Below are 20,539 nucleotides of genomic sequence, written 5' to 3'. Positions count from 1 at the left end.
CATTTTGTTTCAAAGCTACAAGCTTTAGTGACTTGTTTTATATTTATTTTCATTCAATTGTATTCCTTTTCTCTGAAATATGTTGGGGTTTTTTTTATGTTTTAATTGCATGCATCCCAGAGTCATTGTGAAGGTTGGTGGCCTTAAAATTTAAATAAGTAAATTCTTAATACTTTATCATTACTTTATTCCAGCATTTATTTCAACTTCCTATGGAGGTCCGCACCTTGAATACCTATGACTATTTTATGTTTCACTTTTTCCATCTTTCCTATATGTCCATTCTCATGCAGGCCAAGAGAGCTAGATATGGCAATTTCATTAATGATCCCCTCACAGAAACTTCATTTAGAAGTTTTGACATAGCATATGTTTGTAATTTTTGAAGAATGCATCTCACACATTTCTTAAAAATAAAACTACGAGCAAAGATATCCATTCAACAGTGCAATATTATCTTAAAAATCTCTGTTCTACCATACATTCTAGAAAGCTGAAATTGCGTTAATCACTATAAATAGAATTCTGACATGCTTTTAAAGACATTTAAATAAGACTTTATCTTGAATATAAAAAAAGAGAACATCTGTCTAATGGTCCAATTTGATTCACGATACACCATGTCATCTGCATCCTTGCAAACATTACTTTCCACAAGTATAAGAAATTCTTGCAATTGTGATCTAGTGTAAGTGATAATCAACTCTGACTTACAAAAGCAAAGCAAAACACTTCCATTACAAGTACAACTTGTTAAAGATGAGAAGTTTTGTGTGAAATATTACACGAATCCAATGCTCCCTGAACTCACCGAGAAGATTTGGCACCCAAATTAATTGTGATTAGCAATGTTTTGTGTATTTTCCTGTCTGAAATTTAAGCACAAATAGTCAAATTCAGTCAACTAGAAGAGTTTTCAAAGTTTAGAGAAACACCTTAAAGTAAAGCTAAAGGTTCCCCTCGCACATATATGCTACTTGTTCCTGACTCTACGGAGCGGTGGTCATCTCTGTTTCTAAGCTGATGAGCCAGGTCTGTCTGATGACAATTCTGTAGTCATGTGGCCGGCATGACTAAATGAAGGGGCATGGAACGCTGTTACCTTCCCACCAAGGTGGTCCCTATTTTTCTACTTGCATTTTGACATGCTTTCAAACTGCTAAGTTGGCAGAAGCTGGGACAAGTAATGGGAGCTCACTCCGGTATGCGGCGCTAGGGATTTGAACTGCCAACCTTTCTGATCAACAAGCTCAGCATCTTAGCCATTGAGCCACCGCGTACCCCACCTTAAATTAGACTCACTTTTAAAAAATAGAAAAATAATGTTAAATATACAAAAAGTAAAAAAAATTCTCTTGTCATTTTTCCGTTTCAAAATCCCTTCAATTCTTTTTTTAATGAAGATTTTTAGAATATGACTATTATAATAAAGGCAACTTTTATTTCTAGTTGTCTAAAACTGAACATTCAAAAGCAACTTTGTATGAAAATCGATGACGTATATATATGATTGATATATGCCTTATAAAGTGAGTGAGGATTTCTAAAACTAAGTTCAACTAAAGGCATAACTCCTTTTGCAGGAGCAAAAAGTAGGATATTCAAGTTTTTAAAATGATTCTTTTCACACTGGGAATAGGTATCTGCATTAAAATAAACATGTCTGAATTATATCTGCATTGAATTAACACCTTTTTGCAGTGACAATGTTATGGTGAAATATTCTTTGTTCTCAAGAAATTGAAACATCTATTCTGTGGGCATTTATTTGCACATCCCAAAGTGTTGCTAGTCATGTTAGATACCATTTTCATTAGCGTGAATGCTGATCTTGTTACAGCTAATTAAAGACCACGTTTACAGCATTTAAAACAGTGCTTTATTGTTGCATTTAAGGAAAACTGCATAAATTTAAAGTTAATTCTTTAATTCACTTTAAGCAAATCTTAAAATGTGCAGGTTAAACTCAGAAAGCATTATCTATTGCATATTACCAAATAATGTGAGTAAACAATGAAGGAATATAATGTATCTCATTTGAGATTACAGCTAGTAAGAATGTACCTGGATTGTCTAACTCAGATTTTTAAAGCAATTATTTACCTCTGTATAGGAATGTACAGGACAGTGATTTTAAATAACTTGTCAGAGTCATTCAAGTTGCAGCCATTGCAAAGTTGACACTCATTGGTGGTATGTGCCTGGTCCTTAATTTAAATACTTTAGTCCAAACTCAACAGCTCCTTTTTTTTTTAGTCTCTTTATTAAATTTTATATCTTACATTTCTTGTACTATGTCTTCATTGACAATGGCATGTTTAATTTAGCCACATTTCTGTGCTGAGAATCACCCACCACCAGAGTGAGTGACAACAGATGTTTGACAACAAGGAAACAATCTGACCCTCATATCCATTTTCAGATTACTAACTTTAATAGAACAAGATACATCAATGTATTCTGCTGGATGCGTGGAAACAAAGTATGTTTCCATACATGGCCATCATGAAATACTGGCCTACTCCTCAGTGAACAAATTGAGTATGGACATTAAAAACCTCTAGAAAATGAAGTACCAGTAATCTTGCTAGTTTGTAAAGATTATTAGGAAATAGAGTGGTCACACACAAACTGTATTTTTACACCACAAGTGTCAAACTCGATTGCATCACGTGATGTATTGTGACATTGTGAGTTTTTTTGCGTTTATGGAGCTGGGGTGGGTGTGGCCTGCGCATGACGCATCCAGCTTATGGGCCGCCAGTTTGACAGGCCTTCCCTACACTGTCTCACCAACCCAAATGCCAGAACTCAAAATGGTTACAACACTCAAATGGATCATCGTTGTCAGCAAGATAGCATTTCTATAGATCATAGGAATTCCATCTTGTCAAGCTACAATTTCTTTCATCATAGAGTAGGTTAGCAAGCAGATTGCAATCTCCCGTGCAGGTTATTATCAAAATATTAATTTCCATGGATGAAAATTAGTTACATTTTATGTATCATGAATTTTTATTTATTTATTTATTGGTTCGATTTATATGCCGCCCTTCTCCAGAGACTCAGGGTGGCTTACAATGTGTTAAGCAATAGCCTTCATACTTTTGTATTTACCTGCTTAGTTGGGCTTTCGCCCCCCCCCAAAGCAGTGTTCTTTTTTATACAAAGTCATCTTATTACCCCCACAATCTGGGTCCTCATTTTACCTACCTCAGAAGGATGGAAGGCTGAGTCAACCTTGAGCCTGGTGAGATTTAAACTCGCAGTAATTGCAGGCAGCTGGCAGCTAAGTGCTACTTAACAGCACTTTAGTTCGCTGCACCACCAAGGCTTTTTCATCAATGGAAATCAATATTTCCAAATTATAAGCTATTGGAACCTTTAAGCCATGCTAAAAACAGAGGATCATGGATGTTAATTCACCATAACTTGTAGCTAACGTGTGGTTTCTCATTCTTGAATATAAATAAAAAAGTATTCTATAACTGAAATGTAAGATAACATTGCTAATTTGTAATGTGCTACAGACAGAAATTGCTTATTTTTGTTTACTTTTAGGCCTTTTAAAACCAATATGAGATCAGCACTATTTATTGGCACTTTACCCTGCTAACAATCCAATTCTTGGTTATAAACAATTAGCAGCTGATTTTCCCCCTAGATCTTTTCTAGATCATTGTGAGCCTGGAAAACATTGCTAATCAAAGTGACTGACTCCTATTCGTAGAGATTCAGTCATTTTTGTAATATTTAACAAAATAGAAATTCATTAAATTTAGTGTCTTGTTTTGGAAAGCATCACAAATGCTTTCAATGTATGCTGTAATTGTTGAGACAAGAAAGCCTTGCTTTGTAATTACCAGTTGTCATTGTTTCTAAATTAAAACCAAAGTATTTGGGAATAAAGCTCTATCAAATAATTATTTAGACATGAGAATATGATTAAAAATAATAATATTGATTATGTCATGAAGAAGAGGTAGATTGTACCAAGACACTGGAACAGAAGCAAAAACATGTACTATCTATTTGATACAGGCAGTTGCTATAACACCCTCTAACACTAAAGTTGCTTTTGCTCTAATATTTTGGAATACAATTATGAACTGATAGAAAAAAAGCTTTTTTAAAAAAATTCACTTAAGTAGTTAAAAAGGAACTTGTATGAAATGCTTTGCTAGTCCTCTTTAGGAATAAAATAGTTATTTATTTATTTACGAGTGTTCATTTTTTGACATGGAAAGGTAACCTTATCTTTTGATCAAAATCAATTTTATGGAAATAGATGAAAAAATATGGAAAAATATAGAATGGTTACTGAAAGATACAAAATGATGCATAGTAAAATCATTGTCTTGATATAGCTGATTATCATGTATGTCACTGCAGGACTCCAAGTTATTCACTGAATAAATTAATCCTCTTTAATGGGATCCCCATACATTGTCTTTATTCTAAGGCTTAGTCAAGTTTGAGAACTGGGAAAGAATCTGTAAAGGAACATATTCTTTATTCCCTCATCTCCTATGCAGAAATGGGCTTTTGATCAGGACTAATAAAGTGTTATGCCCCTATGAATTATTGATTATGTCCTGTGGTGCCTTTTAGTCATCTAAAGGCACTAATGTGAAGATTACCTCATCAAGTCTGAAATGGTGCATTGTCTATTCCACACGGCCTCATCTAATTCTTATTGTTTACATGCTTTTGGATATTTAGTAGAAATTGTGTGTGTGTGTGTATGCTTTTGCAACTAATAATTCATGTATTTCTGTCATATCCAGGTCCCAACTGCTTTTTATTTAGAATAAAACGTCCAGTGGATAGGCCTTTGAGTCTGTTTTCTCATAAAATACTCTTAGATCCCTTTCATGTATTTGCTTCCAAACATAGACCTTGCTAATAAATTAGCTGAATGTTGACCTTTGCTAGACCTTCCTCTTTGATTTATAAGAATTGCAATATTTCTATTCCCAAGAGTAAACGTTTTGTTTTGTGTCTGTTTTTAAATCTTTAAATACCCTTACTTGGTTTTGGCTGAAGAATCTTGTTTTCCCTAATGGAAGAAACAAGCCTGGAGTGTTATGCTTCTTTTCATGTGTTTACTTTGTCTAAACTGAGAAATTTTTCACTGCAAGTGCATTTAGAAAGTTTAGCAAAAAAACCCATCTGTTTTGGCATGGAACCTATTTCAATACATATGGCTCGTCTCCATTACTGTTGATTATTCCCAGTAGTATAGCTCATTTTTTCTCATCAGTCTTATTTTAATACTTCATTTTGAAAATAAATTAAAATTTTAAAATAAGCTGTTTTACATAAAGTTATAACATTGATCATTCTGTTCAATAAGGTTTACTGTACTTTTAATAGCATCCTAACATCACAATACAGCAAAGTTGTGCTCTTACAGAGAGAGTCTACTACTTTATGTATGCAATACGAAATGAACATTTTAGAAATTCAGTATTAAAGCCTATTTGTGGAAGGGATGTTTATTTGGAGGAATAGGTTTGCGTAGAAACCCTTTTTAAGTTTAGTCTTTGTGATCTTCAGAAAAATGTGAAAAAGAATCCTGTCAGAAATTTAAAAGTCTATTAAAAATCTTAAACCTGATTTGTTGTCTAGTTTTATTTATGCAGTAAGGTGTCCAGAATAAAAGTGAGCAAATATTGTTAATTTTTTCCTTATCCTAACAGCAATGACTACTATATTACCAAAAAAGTGAACAGATGTAGGAACTCTTGCCTCCACAACAAGTACATGCGTTTACCTAGAAAATCTGGGAAGAAATAGTGTTTTCCTGCCCTATACTGTATGCCTATTTATAAGAATCTCATTTGAAAGCAGAGTATTCTTGTGTTTAAGTTGAACCTTCCTTTTCATAAATATTAAAACTGAACTCTTAGAATAGCTGTTTAGATTAGCTGACCAATACTATCTTCAAATTCAAAAGTTAATAAACAAATATTCAGTATTTAAATCAGAGGTCACAACCCTTTTTCTAAAGACTATGTCCTCTAAAGCTGCCTGATAAATAGAGCATAGGCCTTGTTTCTTGGAAATTTCTTTGATTTCTTCTTCTGTCTTCTAAGCACATTCTTTGAATAATAGCTTCTCCCCGACATACAGTATTTTTGGAGCACAATGTGGAAAAGTGGACATTATGAGAACAGTCACTATTTTTTTGGACCCATGGACTCATCCCTTACAGTTGCCTATTTTTGGAATTAATCATTAGTTCAATTTCTATGTACTGAACTATACAGTGATTTGACACTGATTTCTGCTATAATATATTTGAATAATTCATTATATATGAAGTTTTATTATATTATCATGTTTTCCTTTAAAGCTGGTTTTATTTGATTGTCATCATGTCTCACTTGCATCTTCTGATCTTAAATTACAGCCTTTTTAAAAATCTATAAAAGAATGTTGATTTGTGTGAATCTTGATTTAAAAATCATCTAACTGGTCTTTTACATTTCCCATAAGATTTAAATTTTACCAGAGCCCTATAGAACACAGTCCTGGAATTTGCATATTCTTTGCAGTTTTTTTGTTTAGTTCTGAATAGGACTGTCATGTGCAAAAAACAAAATTTACACGTCAGTCACTTTTTTGCCCCAAACACACAATGTAATTCTGCAGTTATTAATACTTATGCCTTTCTCTGAAACATTGTGTAACAGGCATTAGATGCATAATATAGGTACAAGTATATTTATTGTACTGTGCCTGGATATATTTGGAGTTAATATATGAGATTAATGGGAATGCCACTGTTAAGTGATTCAGTCATAAAATGTGATGTCATATGATCACACCACTTAGCAACGCAATCCAGGCAGTCTTAGTTGTAGTGACCCAAGACAAGTTGTTAAGCAGGAAGCAATGGGGAAGGAGTGCAGGGGTGAATGGGCCTGATTCAAGGCATGCATGAGCTGGGAGCACTGTAGTTCAGCAAGAGCGGCACGACTGCAGAAAGGCCAGGGAATGGGTGCGGGGTGCAGAGGAGGGTAAAAAGGCACAGCAAGGAGAGCACTGATGGGTGTACGCATATGTGTGAAGAAAGACAGGTGCAGGGAAGGAGGGCATGGGGTACCCATGAATGCAGGAAGGCATGGGAAAGAAAACACGGTGACAGCAGTCTTACAAAAGGCCTAGCAGAGTCAGCAGCTGCCTCACATAGGGCCAGGCAGGGCACCCGTCAGGAGCAGCAGGAGGAAAATGCAAAAGTCAGTTGGGCAGGGAATCTGGGGTTTTGTGCTATGGCACTGAGGTAGCTGGCTGTGGCACAGTGATTGAAGCAGCATTCTTCAGCAATGACAGTGCTAGGATAAAGTAGAGGACTAGACTAGGTGGTCGGCTGGCTGAGACTGCTGAAGGCCCTGAGCTCACCCTAACCCTATAAGGGCAGAAATGGAGAGAAGACAGGCAAGTGGGAGGAGCTGAAGCAGTGGTGAAATCCAAATTTTTTCCCTACCAGTTCTGTGAGCGTGGCTTGGTGGGCGTGGCAGGGGAATGATACTGCAAAATCTCCATTCCCACCCCACTCCAGGGGAAGGATACTGCAAAATCCCCATTTCCTCCCCATTCCTGGGGTAAGAATATTGCAAAATCTCCATTCCCACCCCACTCGGGCCTTTGCCAGTTCTCTAAACTACTCAAAATTTCTGCTACCTTTTCTTCAGAACCTGTCAGAACCTGCTGGATTTCACCCCTGAGCTGAAGCATCCTGTGGTTATAATTCAGGTGGGCTTTGAAACAGCCGAATTTTGATGATAGGGACTCTTCAACAGACATTGTTTTGGGGCTGGGTATAAGTACCATTTGTTCAGTGCTGCTATAACTTTGAAACAAATGGCTGTAACTCAAGGACTGCCTCTATAAGTAATCCATGAATAACTTTTCCATGAATATTGCACACTAACAAAATAAAAATTAAACTGAAATAATAATTAGTGGAAGCCTGGAAGTAGAAAAATAAATTTGGAAATGCAAATATTTTCCATGTCCATAAATAGTTGTTTTGATAATGGCCTCAGTCTTAATACTTTTTCTTTCAAACCTGTGTTTCTGAAAGTGTAGTCCCAATATCCCTGGCATGCGTTTCCCTAAGACCCTCACAGGGGTCTGTGAAATCCAAATAATTTGCCAGCCTATGTTGAAAAATAACATAATATTAAAAACGCATCAAACAATCATGCGAAGCGGCAGCAGTGAATGCCTCAATTTTAATTTTTAATATTAGAAATATTGATAAATATAACCCACTCAAACAAAAGCTGTTTTGAAATCCTCCATCATTTTTAAAAGAGGAAAGGAGACCTGAGAGAAAAAAGTTTAAGAAAACATTTTGTTTTAAATTGTTCAACTTCCCCTTTTCAGTTTTTCTCACAATCAATGCTGAGGTAAGATAGCAAGGTTTCCATTATTAAAGAATCTGCCCTTTATTTGTTTAAAACATTTTTATAGTTGCCCATCTTATAACAAACTCCCAGTAGGCTTTTTGGCGTAAGTGGTTCATGCTATTAACTATGTCCTGTTACTCTGTATGTTTGTGTGTCTATGTGTTTACTAGTTTTCTCATTCACCCTCTGTTCAATTTTGCCACTAGGGAAGACTGTAAATGCAGCTTATGGAAGTAAGAGACGAATCCAGACATTGAGAGATTTGCTTCAGGGGAGGACTCGCTTTCCAGGACTGTTCAGAAGGACTCTCCAGGTCTGCACCAACAAGCAGAGCAGCAATGCAGTAGCTGGCCTATCCTTTTTGTGTGTGTGTTGTTTGTTATTCTGTTGTTGTTTCTGATTTGTATTCTATGGCTGACTATTTCAATTAAACATAAACATTGTTTTCTGAGTGATTTGGACTAAGGCAGTCTACAAATTTAATTTTAAAAATACCTTGTAATGGCAGAATCCAACAATGATGATAAGAATAATGTCAGTAACAATTTAATAATATGACTTCCCAAAAGTTATAATAGTTTCAGAAGGAGATATAATTGCACTGGTGAGACTATCACTCCACTGATTAGGCATATTCAAGGCCAAGTATAGTATTTAGCTATCTTGAAAGAAACAGCTGTTGTGAATTTGAAACCAGCTGTTTAATTCATATGTGTCCAAACAGATTTGATTGTTAATTTATTATCTCAAATATTATATCTCTAAGTCTGGGACAAAATTTTTGGATACTGTAAGTATGTTATTTAAAAAGGACAATGCCTTTGAAGAAGTTCTGTCACGAAAATATTTCAACCAAACTAGGAAGGCAAATGGTTGGGTGCTGTTTGCATGGACATTTGAAATATTTATAGGAGGGCTTATGAGGACTCCTTAGCTACTGTGCGATTATATTTTTATGGAATAAAATTATGGCAATTTTGTAATAACATTTTAATTATTAAATGTTTTTTAATGTAAAGAAAGTCTGCAAACCTTTATACACCTACATAACAGTAAGCTTAGCAGATCATAATCAGCTGGCATAGAAAATTTATGTCTGTGCAAAGAAATATGTATTTAATAATAAAATGAATTGAGAATGAAGGATGTTATAAAAATACATTATCACTCTGAGATCATATGGAAAACATACTTCTGGAACAGACTGATATTTTTATATATATCTCTATCCGTCCATCCGTTCGTCCATCCATCCATCCATCCATCCATCCATCCATCCATCCATCCATCCATCCATCTCTATCTATGTGTGTGTGTGTGTGTGTGTGTGTGTGTGTAATTTTATATCAGATTTCAGATTTTAGGAATTATTACTAGACCAGTTTTTCTGAATTTTCTGACACGGAGATAAAGCTCCTTCAAACAAGTAAATTTATCCTTAAAAATATTGGGCAAAGTAGCTTCTCATGAATCCTCATGGATATTTGGAATGCATTTTTAATAAATTTTAATACTGCTTAATATTTTAATTTTGTTGAAAGAAACACTAGTCTGTCTGTAATCTGTCTGTCTGTCTGTCTGTCTATCTATCTATCTATCTATCTATCTATCTATCTATCTATCTATCTATCTATCTATTTCATTTATCACTGAACATTTCCCAAGGGGAAAAATGTTTTATTATTCTTCAATATTTTCCATAATTAGCTACAAATAGAATGAAGAATTATGGAGAGATCATTCTTCCTTACCCAAATAGTAATTATTGAAAAATATAAGTACAATATTTGTCACCAATCACTAATTCCTTTTAAGTAACAAATCAACTTATTTACACTTGACCTCCATCAAACTCATGAAAATTCATAGTGGACTTTCATAGTTTTCTATATGCTGCTATAATTCACAAATGGCACCTCATTACATTTCACAAGGGCTAGTACTTTTCAAAAACATGCAAAAATGTGCAGAAAAAGAGAATTATGCAAAATTATGGTGAATAAGTGATAGCCACTAATCTGAATGGTTATATGTTGTATTAGTTAGCAGTGGCAGTATGCCTCTGAACATTAACTATTTGAGAATGTAATGCCCATGTGGGTTTATGTCTGTCTCATAGATTCCTGATTGCCCATTGTGGCAGCAAGTTGTGTTTAGAAGCTTCCCATCCTAAAGCCAGCTCAGATCTTATGAAAAAAAAAATGAATTTGAATCATAAATTATCATGCAAGTAGCCTTGCTCTCTTAATTGTTTTCTTGTGATGATTTTGTCAATTATATTTCAAGAAGGATATATGTGCATTTATATGGAAAGAGGACTGAAATGATTATGGACAAAGTGAATAAGAAGAAACTAAACATATATATTCATATACAGACATTTGCACATATCCATGCATAGATTATCATAGGTTTCTGCCTCAGTGCAGTAGAGTTAGTCAAGGTCATAGTTAAATTTTCTTGTAAGAATGTGCCTAACTATATAAATAAAGTTCTGAATTAACAGAAAAAAAAGTTTGTGGGATTTATTGGCTAAATCTTTTTTTCATACTTATTTTCCCCTTTCAGATATTGTGATTTTCTGTGAAGAATTTGAAATGGCAACAGGGAATAATAATGCTCATATACTAAATAATTGCGATCCAGCTTCATGGTCTGAAGTCGACCAGCCACTTTTAGACCAAATGACAGAACAGTCACGGGATACTTCCTGCTTGAATGCTGCAGAGTGGCCACTGCGGCGTTATGGCCGATTTATGCCTGGAGCTTTGGGCACTGCTTCAGGATCTTGGAAGGTAAACTGAATTCATTGTGTCTTGAGGGAAAAATTATATGTTACTGAATTAATGTAAGAACCAGAAGCAAATCTTTCTTTGAAAAAGGTTTCATTAGGGCTCAGAATTATATATTGTTCCTTAAAATATATAAATATTTGTGAGTACATTATAATGTGCAGTTTTCATGTTTTTCAACAACTCGTAGGTTTCTCACATCTTACAGTATATTAGATAGCACATCATCTAGATCAGGAGATGTAATGCTAGGACTTGCTATGTATTTGATCTGCCATCATTTAGAAATTCATTTTGTTTCAGCTCCTAAAGATTAAAATTTCATGAATAATATTTAAGTTTTGTTTGTGAGTTTCGTCTGAGACATACTTTGTGAAGGACTTCCATATTTGGTTGTTGTGTTTGCTAGATGGAAGAAAAAGAGACAATATCTGTTCTCTGGTAATCATCAGGATTTTTGCATCCCTAATCTGGCATCTCTGGTTTTGTTTGAAGTGCAAAAATGAAAGCTGAATTGAATTATTTCTTTGACTCAGCATGATATTTTCTATGTTCTTAAGCTTAGTTGTCTTTCCTCTGTGTTTGACTAAATATCTAGCATTGCAGAATACTAGCATCTATTTTTGTAAAAAAAAATTATATATATATATATATATCATAGTATCTCTTTTAGTCCAAACAAGATATTCAAGTTGCTTACAAAAAATAATGTATTAAAATAAAGAGGAAATTGCATAGAAAATAATTCTAGCTAAAAACAGAACAAAACAAATTTTCTATACCCTGATAAAACTAAGCATGTTAAATCAGTACATTCTTATTTCTTATTCCATTGCTTATAATGATGAATATAGTTATATTTATTTCTTGTAAATAGATATCCAACATAAACATATTTTGTATGCAATATTTTTTAAGAAAAAAATATGTCTTTATTTTTTGGAAAACACTTCCTTTATATTTTTGTCATGTTAACATTCTCTTTCCTAAAAGGTTTTGGAGTCAAACGAAGAATCTGGCTTTCTTGTTCTCAGTATAGTTATTTCAGGCCATTTCTTCATTTCCAGAGGAAAAGAAGTACTGGTAACTATTGACATATTAACTTTTATATATTTTTGTTTCTTAAACATATCCTCTCTCATTGGTATAATGCTTTTCATGAAAGGAATATTACACAGTCTCGGCTGATAAGTGAATTAAGTCAGCATAATTCCCAGACAACGTTAGCACTTATACGAATAAAACTTATATGAATAGAATTGATATACAAACTCTAATTCAAAAACCAGTCAACAAAATGTTGCACAATTTTTCATCCAGAGATGAGGTAGAATTTATCTCAAAGCCCTGTCATAATTCTATAACAAAATTTCACAAGTAACATGGTGGCTGAGCAGTTAAGATGTTGGGCTTGTTGACTGTAAGGTTGGCAGTTTGAGACCTAAGTAGCCTGTGATGGAGTAAGATTCCGTTACTTGCCCCAGCTCCTGCCAATCTAGCAGTTCAAAAGCATGTACTCTAAATGCAAGGAGATAAATAGGTATCAGTTTGGTGGGAAGTTAACAGTTTCTGTGTCTCATCAGTGTATAATCATGCCAGCAACATAACAATTGAAACATCTTCAGCCAATGCTGGCTCTTCAGGTGTGAATCAGAGATGAGCACCATCCCCTAGAGCAGGGGTCTGCAACCTTAAACACTCAAAGAGCCATTTGTACCCGTTTCCCACAGAAAAGAAAACACCGGTAGCCTCAAAACCTGGGTGGGCGTGGCCAACATCACTCCACCCAGTCACATGATCTTCCATGCCTTCCCAGGTTTTGTGGTGTTTTCTGTGGGAAATGGGTCCCTCCCTCCCTCCCTCTCTCTCTCTCTCTCTCTCTCTCTCTCTCTTTCTCTCCCTCCCTCTCATTTCTCTTTTTTCCTTGCCCTCTCTCTCTCTCTCTTTCTTTCTCTTTCTTTTCCTTTTCTCTCTCATTTGTTTCTCTTTTTCCTCTCTCATTCTCTCCCAAAGGGTTGTGTGAGAAGGAAGAGGCGGGTCATCTTCAGAGAAGCCGCCACTGCGGCTCGTGCTCACTCCTCAGCTGCATGCCTGTCGCCCTTTCTGTCGTATCCTCCTCCGGAATCCCATTCCCACCCCACCAGCCCTCATGTTGGCGTCAGCCACAGCCAGGTTGGACTAGTGTCTCGGGGTGGAGAGCAGGTTGCGTGACCATGTAGGCAGGGAGCCACAGGAGAAGGGTCAAAGAGCCGTATGTGGCCTGAGCTGCGGGTTGCTGATACCCATCCTAGAGTCTAACACAACTGACAAGGGAAACCTTTAGGTTTAAAAGGAGAGAAAAATAAGAAGGAAAAACAAGAGAACCTTATCAAGGGTTATTAAGATTAACAATCAGTACCTGGAGTATTTTTGTTTTATCTAGTTAAGCATTACCATTAACACAAAATCATTATATTTGGATAGTGTTAGAAAGAAAGATGAAACTAGTAAACCAAATGATAAATGTAAACCATTTTAAAAATCTACCCTGTAGGTATATTATTTCCTGTCACTAATTCCCTGAAACTAACCATGAAAATCTGACACTTTATAATCAAAAGCTATTGATGTACAAGGCAATTGCCAAAGTTTTATTATTCAAGCAGAGTCATTATGCATCCTGAGAATATGAACTTTCATTAAAATGTTTTGAAGCATATAGTTTTCAGTGTAAGGAATCATTTTCAACCCTTTCTGAAAAACTGTAAATAATTTTAAAAAATTAAGATTGTGGAACATAATTTTTGATTTATGATATAAAATATCATTTCACCAGGCTTTATAATTTATTTCTTTATTTTAGAGCTTATTACTAATTTTCCTAAATTTATTACTAAATTATATGTTAATAAGTCCAAGAATTGGAGCAGTATTATTTCACTTAAATTATCTCTGATTTTCAGAGCTTCTCCAGCTTTATGTAAATTTTGCATTTATTTCAGGAAGGATTTTCATTAATTGGTGCTTCTCAGTGGTTAAAGGTAGTACGAAAAGCAGATTGCATGTTAGTTGGTTCAAAATTAAAGGTACGTTTATTCATACAGTATATCAATATTTTACTTAAAATATTTTTTCATTTATATTTTTCATTGAATTATTCTTCTAAATGTTAATCTGGTTATTCTTTTCCTGCTCATTCTATTGTTAGACTTGTTTTCATATACTAAAATTAGTCCATGCAGTATGTATGATGTAAGTAACTTAAGATTCTGAACAAGATTCTTGTATCATTGCATTGTATAGTAATAGCAAGGTTGCAGTACAGATTTGGAGGAGAATAAGGATGCCTGGAGGAAAGGATGATTTGAGCAAGCTTCTATAAAGCTTGATATCCATAATATGCAGAGTTAGTATCTTTGGATGTACTGGAGCTTTTATTTCTGTTCGTGTTAGTTTGCTATCTTAGAAGGTAAAACCTATATCTTCATTTGGGTAATGCTCACTTAAGAATTCTAATTGGGACCAACAACTCCACCAATAGGCAAAGGGGTCAATAAGTAGTAAATCTAATGATCATGACTGTGCTTTCCAGCTGGAAAGAAGCAAGACTATTTAATTCATACCTTTAGGTTTTGTTTGCCTTCTAACAGTTCTGCCACCATTTGAAATGCTTGAGTTTCTGCTTACTGCTTTGTACTCTACAGAAAGCAATGCATTTTTGCTTTTGATATGTAGAATAAACAGCTTACCTTTCCAATCTCTTTGTTCTAGAACAGATTGTAAAAGGGTCGGGCAAAAAAGAGATTACCTACAGAAATTGCTTGCCTTTTTCTCCCCCCACCCCTCATCCTACTCCACAAGTAGAAAAATTGGAGAAGAGATTTCAAAAGAGTACTGTAACTGTTTGCATGGCATAGCTCCCAGCCCCAACTGTTGGTGCAGCCATATTGCTTTTGATGTTTTGATTGCTTTTGAAGACCAAACAGCTTACTCTCTTGCAATCTCTTCCTGTCTAATCATTCTCCCTCCAAGAAGGGAGGCGAAAAAGAAACACAGGTTAAGCACAGAACAATGTGAACTGACTATAAAGGCATGACTGGGGAATGTTGTGAACATCATAAATAGTTGTAAATTGGCCCTAGAGTTATTTTTTCAGCACCACCATAATGTCAAATGGTCACTAAATGAGTGGTGGGTAAGACTAGTGTTCAGGCTCTGAAATTTGAAGTTTTCAATTGCTTAATGTCTCCCAAAGACCATTGAGAAGTTTATTCTGAACACAACCTAAAAGAAGGTAACATTGTATTTAAGAAATCAGAGCATACCAAAGTGAATTTTTTATTTCCCAGTTGTAATGTAATATATATGGTAGACCTCACAATAGAGTTATCAGTCTACACTGCAATGAATGACCTTTAGATAGCAGCAAAAAAAAATCCATGAAACACTGTTGTCTGGATTTTTGAAGTTCAAATCTAATAGCCTTTCCTCTCAAGCATTATAGGTTAGCGATTGACTCCTGGATGCTCATAAGTCTCTTGAAATTGAATTGAATTAATATGGTGAGAATATTCAACCTTGACATAATTCTTTCCCAATTATGAACTATTTAGTTGTCCTATATTAGGGATGTCAAACTCGTGGCCCGGATGCATCATGCACTGGCCACGCCCACCCCCAGTTTAGCGAAGGAAAAAAGTCATACGTCATGTGACGACAACATGACACCGCAAGTTTGGCACTCCTGTCTAAAATTCTATTTTCCCTGTTGTTTTTAGTCATTTAAAAATTCTTCTATAAATAGATGAATCATATATTTTAATGGTTGTCAATAGCTTGATGCAGTGAATACAGTCAAAAGCTTTTATGTAATTAATTACTTTTAAAAATTCCCTTGCCTTTCTCTTAAATACTAGGGTTTTTTTTTTTTTATAGTGGGCACTACCTTTCCTGAATCCCATTTATACCCTTTGCAGTATTTGCATTTTTATTGTTCTGTTTATTAAGTCTTCAAAATCCTGAGTATTAATGAGTATGTGAAATAATTTCAACTGTTTTGTAATTGAAACAATTAGCACTGTTAGCACTGTTAGCACTTAGCACTGTTCTTTGACTATATTGGAATATCTTTTCTTTTCAACTTCCTTGGCTTTTGCTATGTTTTTTATATCTACTTATAAAGCACAAGAAAATCTTTGATTACATCATCTTGTAAGATTTAAATGTATCTGACATACTGGTATGTTGTCAATTCCTGAAGCATTATCATTAGCAGTATTTTCAAGAGTCCATTTAACTTCACTTTTCAGACTGTCAGACAATAGTTCATTGATTCATTCTTTGGTTTTGTGATTCTTTTGGTAGTTCTTCCATATAATCATACTATTTCTTTTTTTTGTATCTTCATTCTTCACTATATCTTTGTTTTCTTTACATTTTATCACTCCTTTTTTATATTTAAATTTTCTTTTATTTTCATAATGTTCTTATTGCATTATCTATCTGCTTGTCTTCCTATTTTATGATTCTCTTAATTTTATTGTGTCAATTATTTATTCTGTTTTGTTATTCTTGTCATTCTCCTGGGTGACGGTTTACTTAAGCAAATTTTCCTCTATGCTTTTAGATAGTCTTCAGCAAAATGACTGTATTAGCAAACAGTCATTTTGCTTTCTGCACTTGGAGATAGTTTTATTTGCTTCACTTTAAAGAATATCATGAATTTAATGGCATCATGAATGCTATACCGAATTCTTCAGGTATCCTGCTTATCAAAAATAATCTATTAAAACTATTATTTATCTTTATCACATAATCTTCTAGAATATTTGTATTTTTGTGTTCTGATTATTTTGTGTCATTTCTTTTAAGATGTAATTTTACAAGGGCAGATTTTCCCATAATTTTAGATGCTATGTTACTTTCATCTTTAACATTTCTGTCTTCTATTCTTAATTTCATGTCTTTTTTAATGTTGGGGGGAGTTATATGGACCAGATTTTTCTAATATATCATATATAGTCACTATGAGATACAAAGTGACATCTCATGAAGATGGAAATATTTGATTGAACAAAATGCTACCTTAGCTATAATAGTTAAAATGTAATAAAAGCAGTAGTGATGTAATAGGAAAAATGAAGGAATTTCCACAAGAAAATATTAAAAAGATAATATCTAAAAAATGAACTATTGGTTAGAAATTCAAATAGCTTTTTAGATCACATAGAAAAGATTAGTTAAATAAATCTGAAATGTGTAATGGACATTAATTTAACAAATATTTCTGTAAGTACTAATATGCAGCAATAATGAAATTTAGTTTTTATTTTCTGTTTGTGGATTCAATTTAGAGCAAACATCGTATGTTTCGTATACAATTTATTGGAGACTCCAAAACCGAGGCAGAAGAGCATTGCCATAACTGCATGCAGAAACTAGCTGAGTATATTCCAATTCAAGTGACAGATGCATTAACGCAGGAACTACACCAAAGCCACTCTCTGCTTCTCACTGATGAAAGTCAACTGAAAGATACAGAACAAAATGTCCTATTACAAGATACTGTAAGCTGGTGAATGTACTCTATGTGGAAGTGATTGGGTGAAGAAATGTAAAAAATATGCACTATAATGTTGATACATTATAGTAGTTTATTATGAAAACAGCAATATTGTTTAACGAAAATGTTTTGTTCTGAAATTACCTGGTTTCAGCCAGTCTAGGAATGAACAGATTTCTTGACTGCATTTAAAAATTATATTACATTTCATGTATAGTAGATACATCTCTGAGTGTGCATGTGTACAGACACATACACACACACAATTTTATAGCACGAGGTCCAAATTTCAGTAAATGCCAACCTATACAATGTGTTCATTGAAAACTTTTGATAAAGTTATCTATAGTTTCATTTAAATTCTAAGTATATATTTTTTTGCTATTATATTATGGAAGACAATTATTATCTCTTATTTTATTTACTATAATATATGTATTTTATAGAAAAGAAAATAAGAAAGGGGAAATAGTCTAATCTTTAAATAGCTTATGGTAGCATTTTTTTTGCTTTGTATCTTTAATTTATTTTGAACCTTTTCTAGGTTGTAAACGTATCTCCAACACATGGAACAATGTCTGTAGCAGAGCTAGCCCAGGTATTCCTAATATTTATCTATTAGAAAAGAAAGGCTAATTTATTACTGTAGAAAAGTTTTCAGAAGCCAAAGGTTTCTTACTTTTAAGATATTTCAGATTTGTAACAGAAAACACTTAAAGATGGAACCAAAATTTGTAAATGACAATCTACACAGAAATGGCCCTTGTTATTTATAGAAGTTCTGTTCCAGCCATTTAATAATGGTTAATAGAACTATGGATAATGAGATATTTTAACTAAAAATTCATTTTGTGCAGGCCCCCGTAGCCTTCAGGTATTGAGATAGAACCTCTGCAGTAACATTCAGACAGCCTGGAGTGAAGATATTAAGCTACGTATTATCTGCACACATATACTCATCCCAAACCATTGGATGTCCTTACCCAGTGGCTTTATGTAGATGTTAAATAGAAGGGAAAAGAGTCCTGAGCACTAAGGCAACATGCAAAGCAGAAGCCACTGGTGAATATCTCCTTTCATCGACATCAAATGGAACTCATCAGGAAGGGAGGGAGGGCGGGAGGGAGAACCAGCTCAATACCATGCTACCCACCCCCAATTCCCAGAGCCAGTTCAGAAAGACACTATGATCAATGCTTTCAAAAGTCACTGACAGGTCAAGAACCGAGTAAGAATAGAAGAATCACCTCCATTCTGCTTTTGCTATGAGTGCAATTGATGCCATCCCAGTCCCTAGGCCCAAACCTTGACTAAAAGAGATCCAGATAATCTGGTTCTTCCAGGGTCCTCTGAATAAGCAACATATACTTTCTATAATTAGAAACTGGATGAATATTGTTTAGAATGGTCAATTAAATATCAAGATAAAGAAACTTTATTGGGATTAAACACATTAGAGATTCTTACTAATAAAAACAAGTAAATTTAGCTACAATTTATATCTCCTAGGGAGATAGCAAATCCATGTTGATTAAAAAAAATCAGTAAAATATATTTTATTTTAAATTGTTAGGAATATTAAAAGAAAATTGACTATTTTGTTCTCTTTGGCAGTGCGTGCTGATACCAGATAATCAACTTCCTCTTGCATATCAAAAATCCACATGGAGTGCTGAAGATTTAAGCAGCTTTATTCACTTGTGCCTGTTGGATCAACACTTTCCAGCATTTGTGGAAGAAGTAGAGAAACAGCTAAAAAAAATTATAGATGGCTAGAAAGCAAAATTAAAATCAACCATAATATTACTGTTAGTTTCTATTTCTTACCTCTTTAATTTGCCTTAAGATTTGAATATGTGTTTATCCTATCCTTTATAAGCCAAAGGGATATATTATGCTGTTTTCCATTGTAATATGTACATTAGTGTCTAAGCTGTACCTAATTATTTTATATACAAATTAATATATTATATTAACAATGAATATAATTCATTTGTTATATATGATTAGTCATTCTGTCTATGATACATACACACACATATATACATATACATATATATGTTACAGACATATATATATGTATATATGAATGTATATATCTCCAATAATGTGTAACAGCTCAACTCTTTATATTTTTGAAGTAATGAATTCAATTACTTCTACCATTATAATGGCTTTAAAGCACTTCATGAAATATGTTTGGAATTGTTCAGCATAAGATTTACATTAAAAATACTTTCTCTGAAAAAAGGTGCATTAGTTTTCCCATTTGTATTAGTTTGACGAATGTTTAAAACATTCATCAAAACATAATTTGAATGTTTAAAATGTGTTAAGTTAGAAACTGAAGTTCTTTTTTTAAATAAAAGTTAGTTTGAAACATGTTAAACTGTTGATCATATGAGGAATATATTAAAATTCAAAGTAATAAATCCAGTTTTGTCAGTTTCTCCTCTCTCTGAAAAATTCTAATTCCTCCATTGTCAATTGAACTTAATCAAACCTTATGCTTCTTTGTCATAAATTAGAACAATGTAACTCAATACAGTTCAATGTCTTATTTAGAGTCATCACAGGAAAATAAATGAGTACAAAGGATAGAACAATGATGAATAGCAGGTAGGAAATGTTGCATAGGTTACAAAATCAGTTTACGTCCCATACAGTAAATGACAAATTAAATGCAGCCAGAAATTGTTGCTTTACCTTAGCCCTGTTTTGGTGTAACAAATGATGTAATCTTCCAAGTAATGAGGAATAGACTTTCCCACTTCTTAATCATTCTA

General features: G+C 33.9%; 1 protein-coding gene across 4 annotated transcripts; it reads left to right on the top strand.

Annotated features, from left to right (window-relative positions):
* Positions 1-16: 16 nt before the first annotated feature.
* Positions 17-20,185, top strand: REC114 (REC114 meiotic recombination protein). Of its 4 annotated transcripts, none has more exons than XM_034401273.2 (8): positions 17-133; positions 8,627-8,733; positions 10,989-11,215; positions 12,206-12,295; positions 14,194-14,277; positions 17,545-17,757; positions 18,298-18,351; positions 19,368-20,185. In XM_034401273.2, the coding sequence occupies exons 3-8, from the start codon at positions 11,018-11,020 to the stop codon at positions 19,527-19,529; spliced, it is 801 nt and encodes a 266-aa protein (XP_034257164.2). In that variant the 5' UTR covers positions 17-133; positions 8,627-8,733; positions 10,989-11,017; the 3' UTR covers positions 19,530-20,185. The 4 variants fall into 4 exon arrangements, with proteins under 4 accessions (XP_034257164.2, XP_060542793.2, XP_060542795.2 ...); XM_060686810.2 differs by lacking the exon at positions 17-133 and adding an exon at positions 7,678-7,761; XM_060686812.2 differs by lacking the exon at positions 17-133 and having other exon boundaries at positions 8,629-8,785; positions 19,368-19,627.
* Positions 20,186-20,539: the final 354 nt, after the last annotated feature.

Source organism: Pantherophis guttatus, chromosome 8, assembly GCF_059756535.1.
Source record: "Pantherophis guttatus breed Tessera chromosome 8, ASM5975653v1, whole genome shotgun sequence".
Lineage (NCBI taxonomy): Eukaryota > Metazoa > Chordata > Lepidosauria > Squamata > Colubridae > Pantherophis > Pantherophis guttatus.
This window is presented reverse-complemented; position numbering and strand designations above follow the sequence as displayed.

Bases quoted from the DNA above. Each gene is read 5' to 3' on its own strand.
- REC114 (XM_034401273.2), top strand. From the start codon at position 11,018: ATGGCAACAGGGAATAATAATGCTCATATACTAAATAATTGCGATCCA. The intron at 12,296-14,193 runs GTAACTATTGAC...CATTTATTTCAG, and splicing joins CCAGAGGAAAAGAAGTACTG to GAAGGATTTTCATTAATTGG. The intron at 18,352-19,367 runs GTATTCCTAATA...TCTCTTTGGCAG, and splicing joins CTGTAGCAGAGCTAGCCCAG to TGCGTGCTGATACCAGATAA.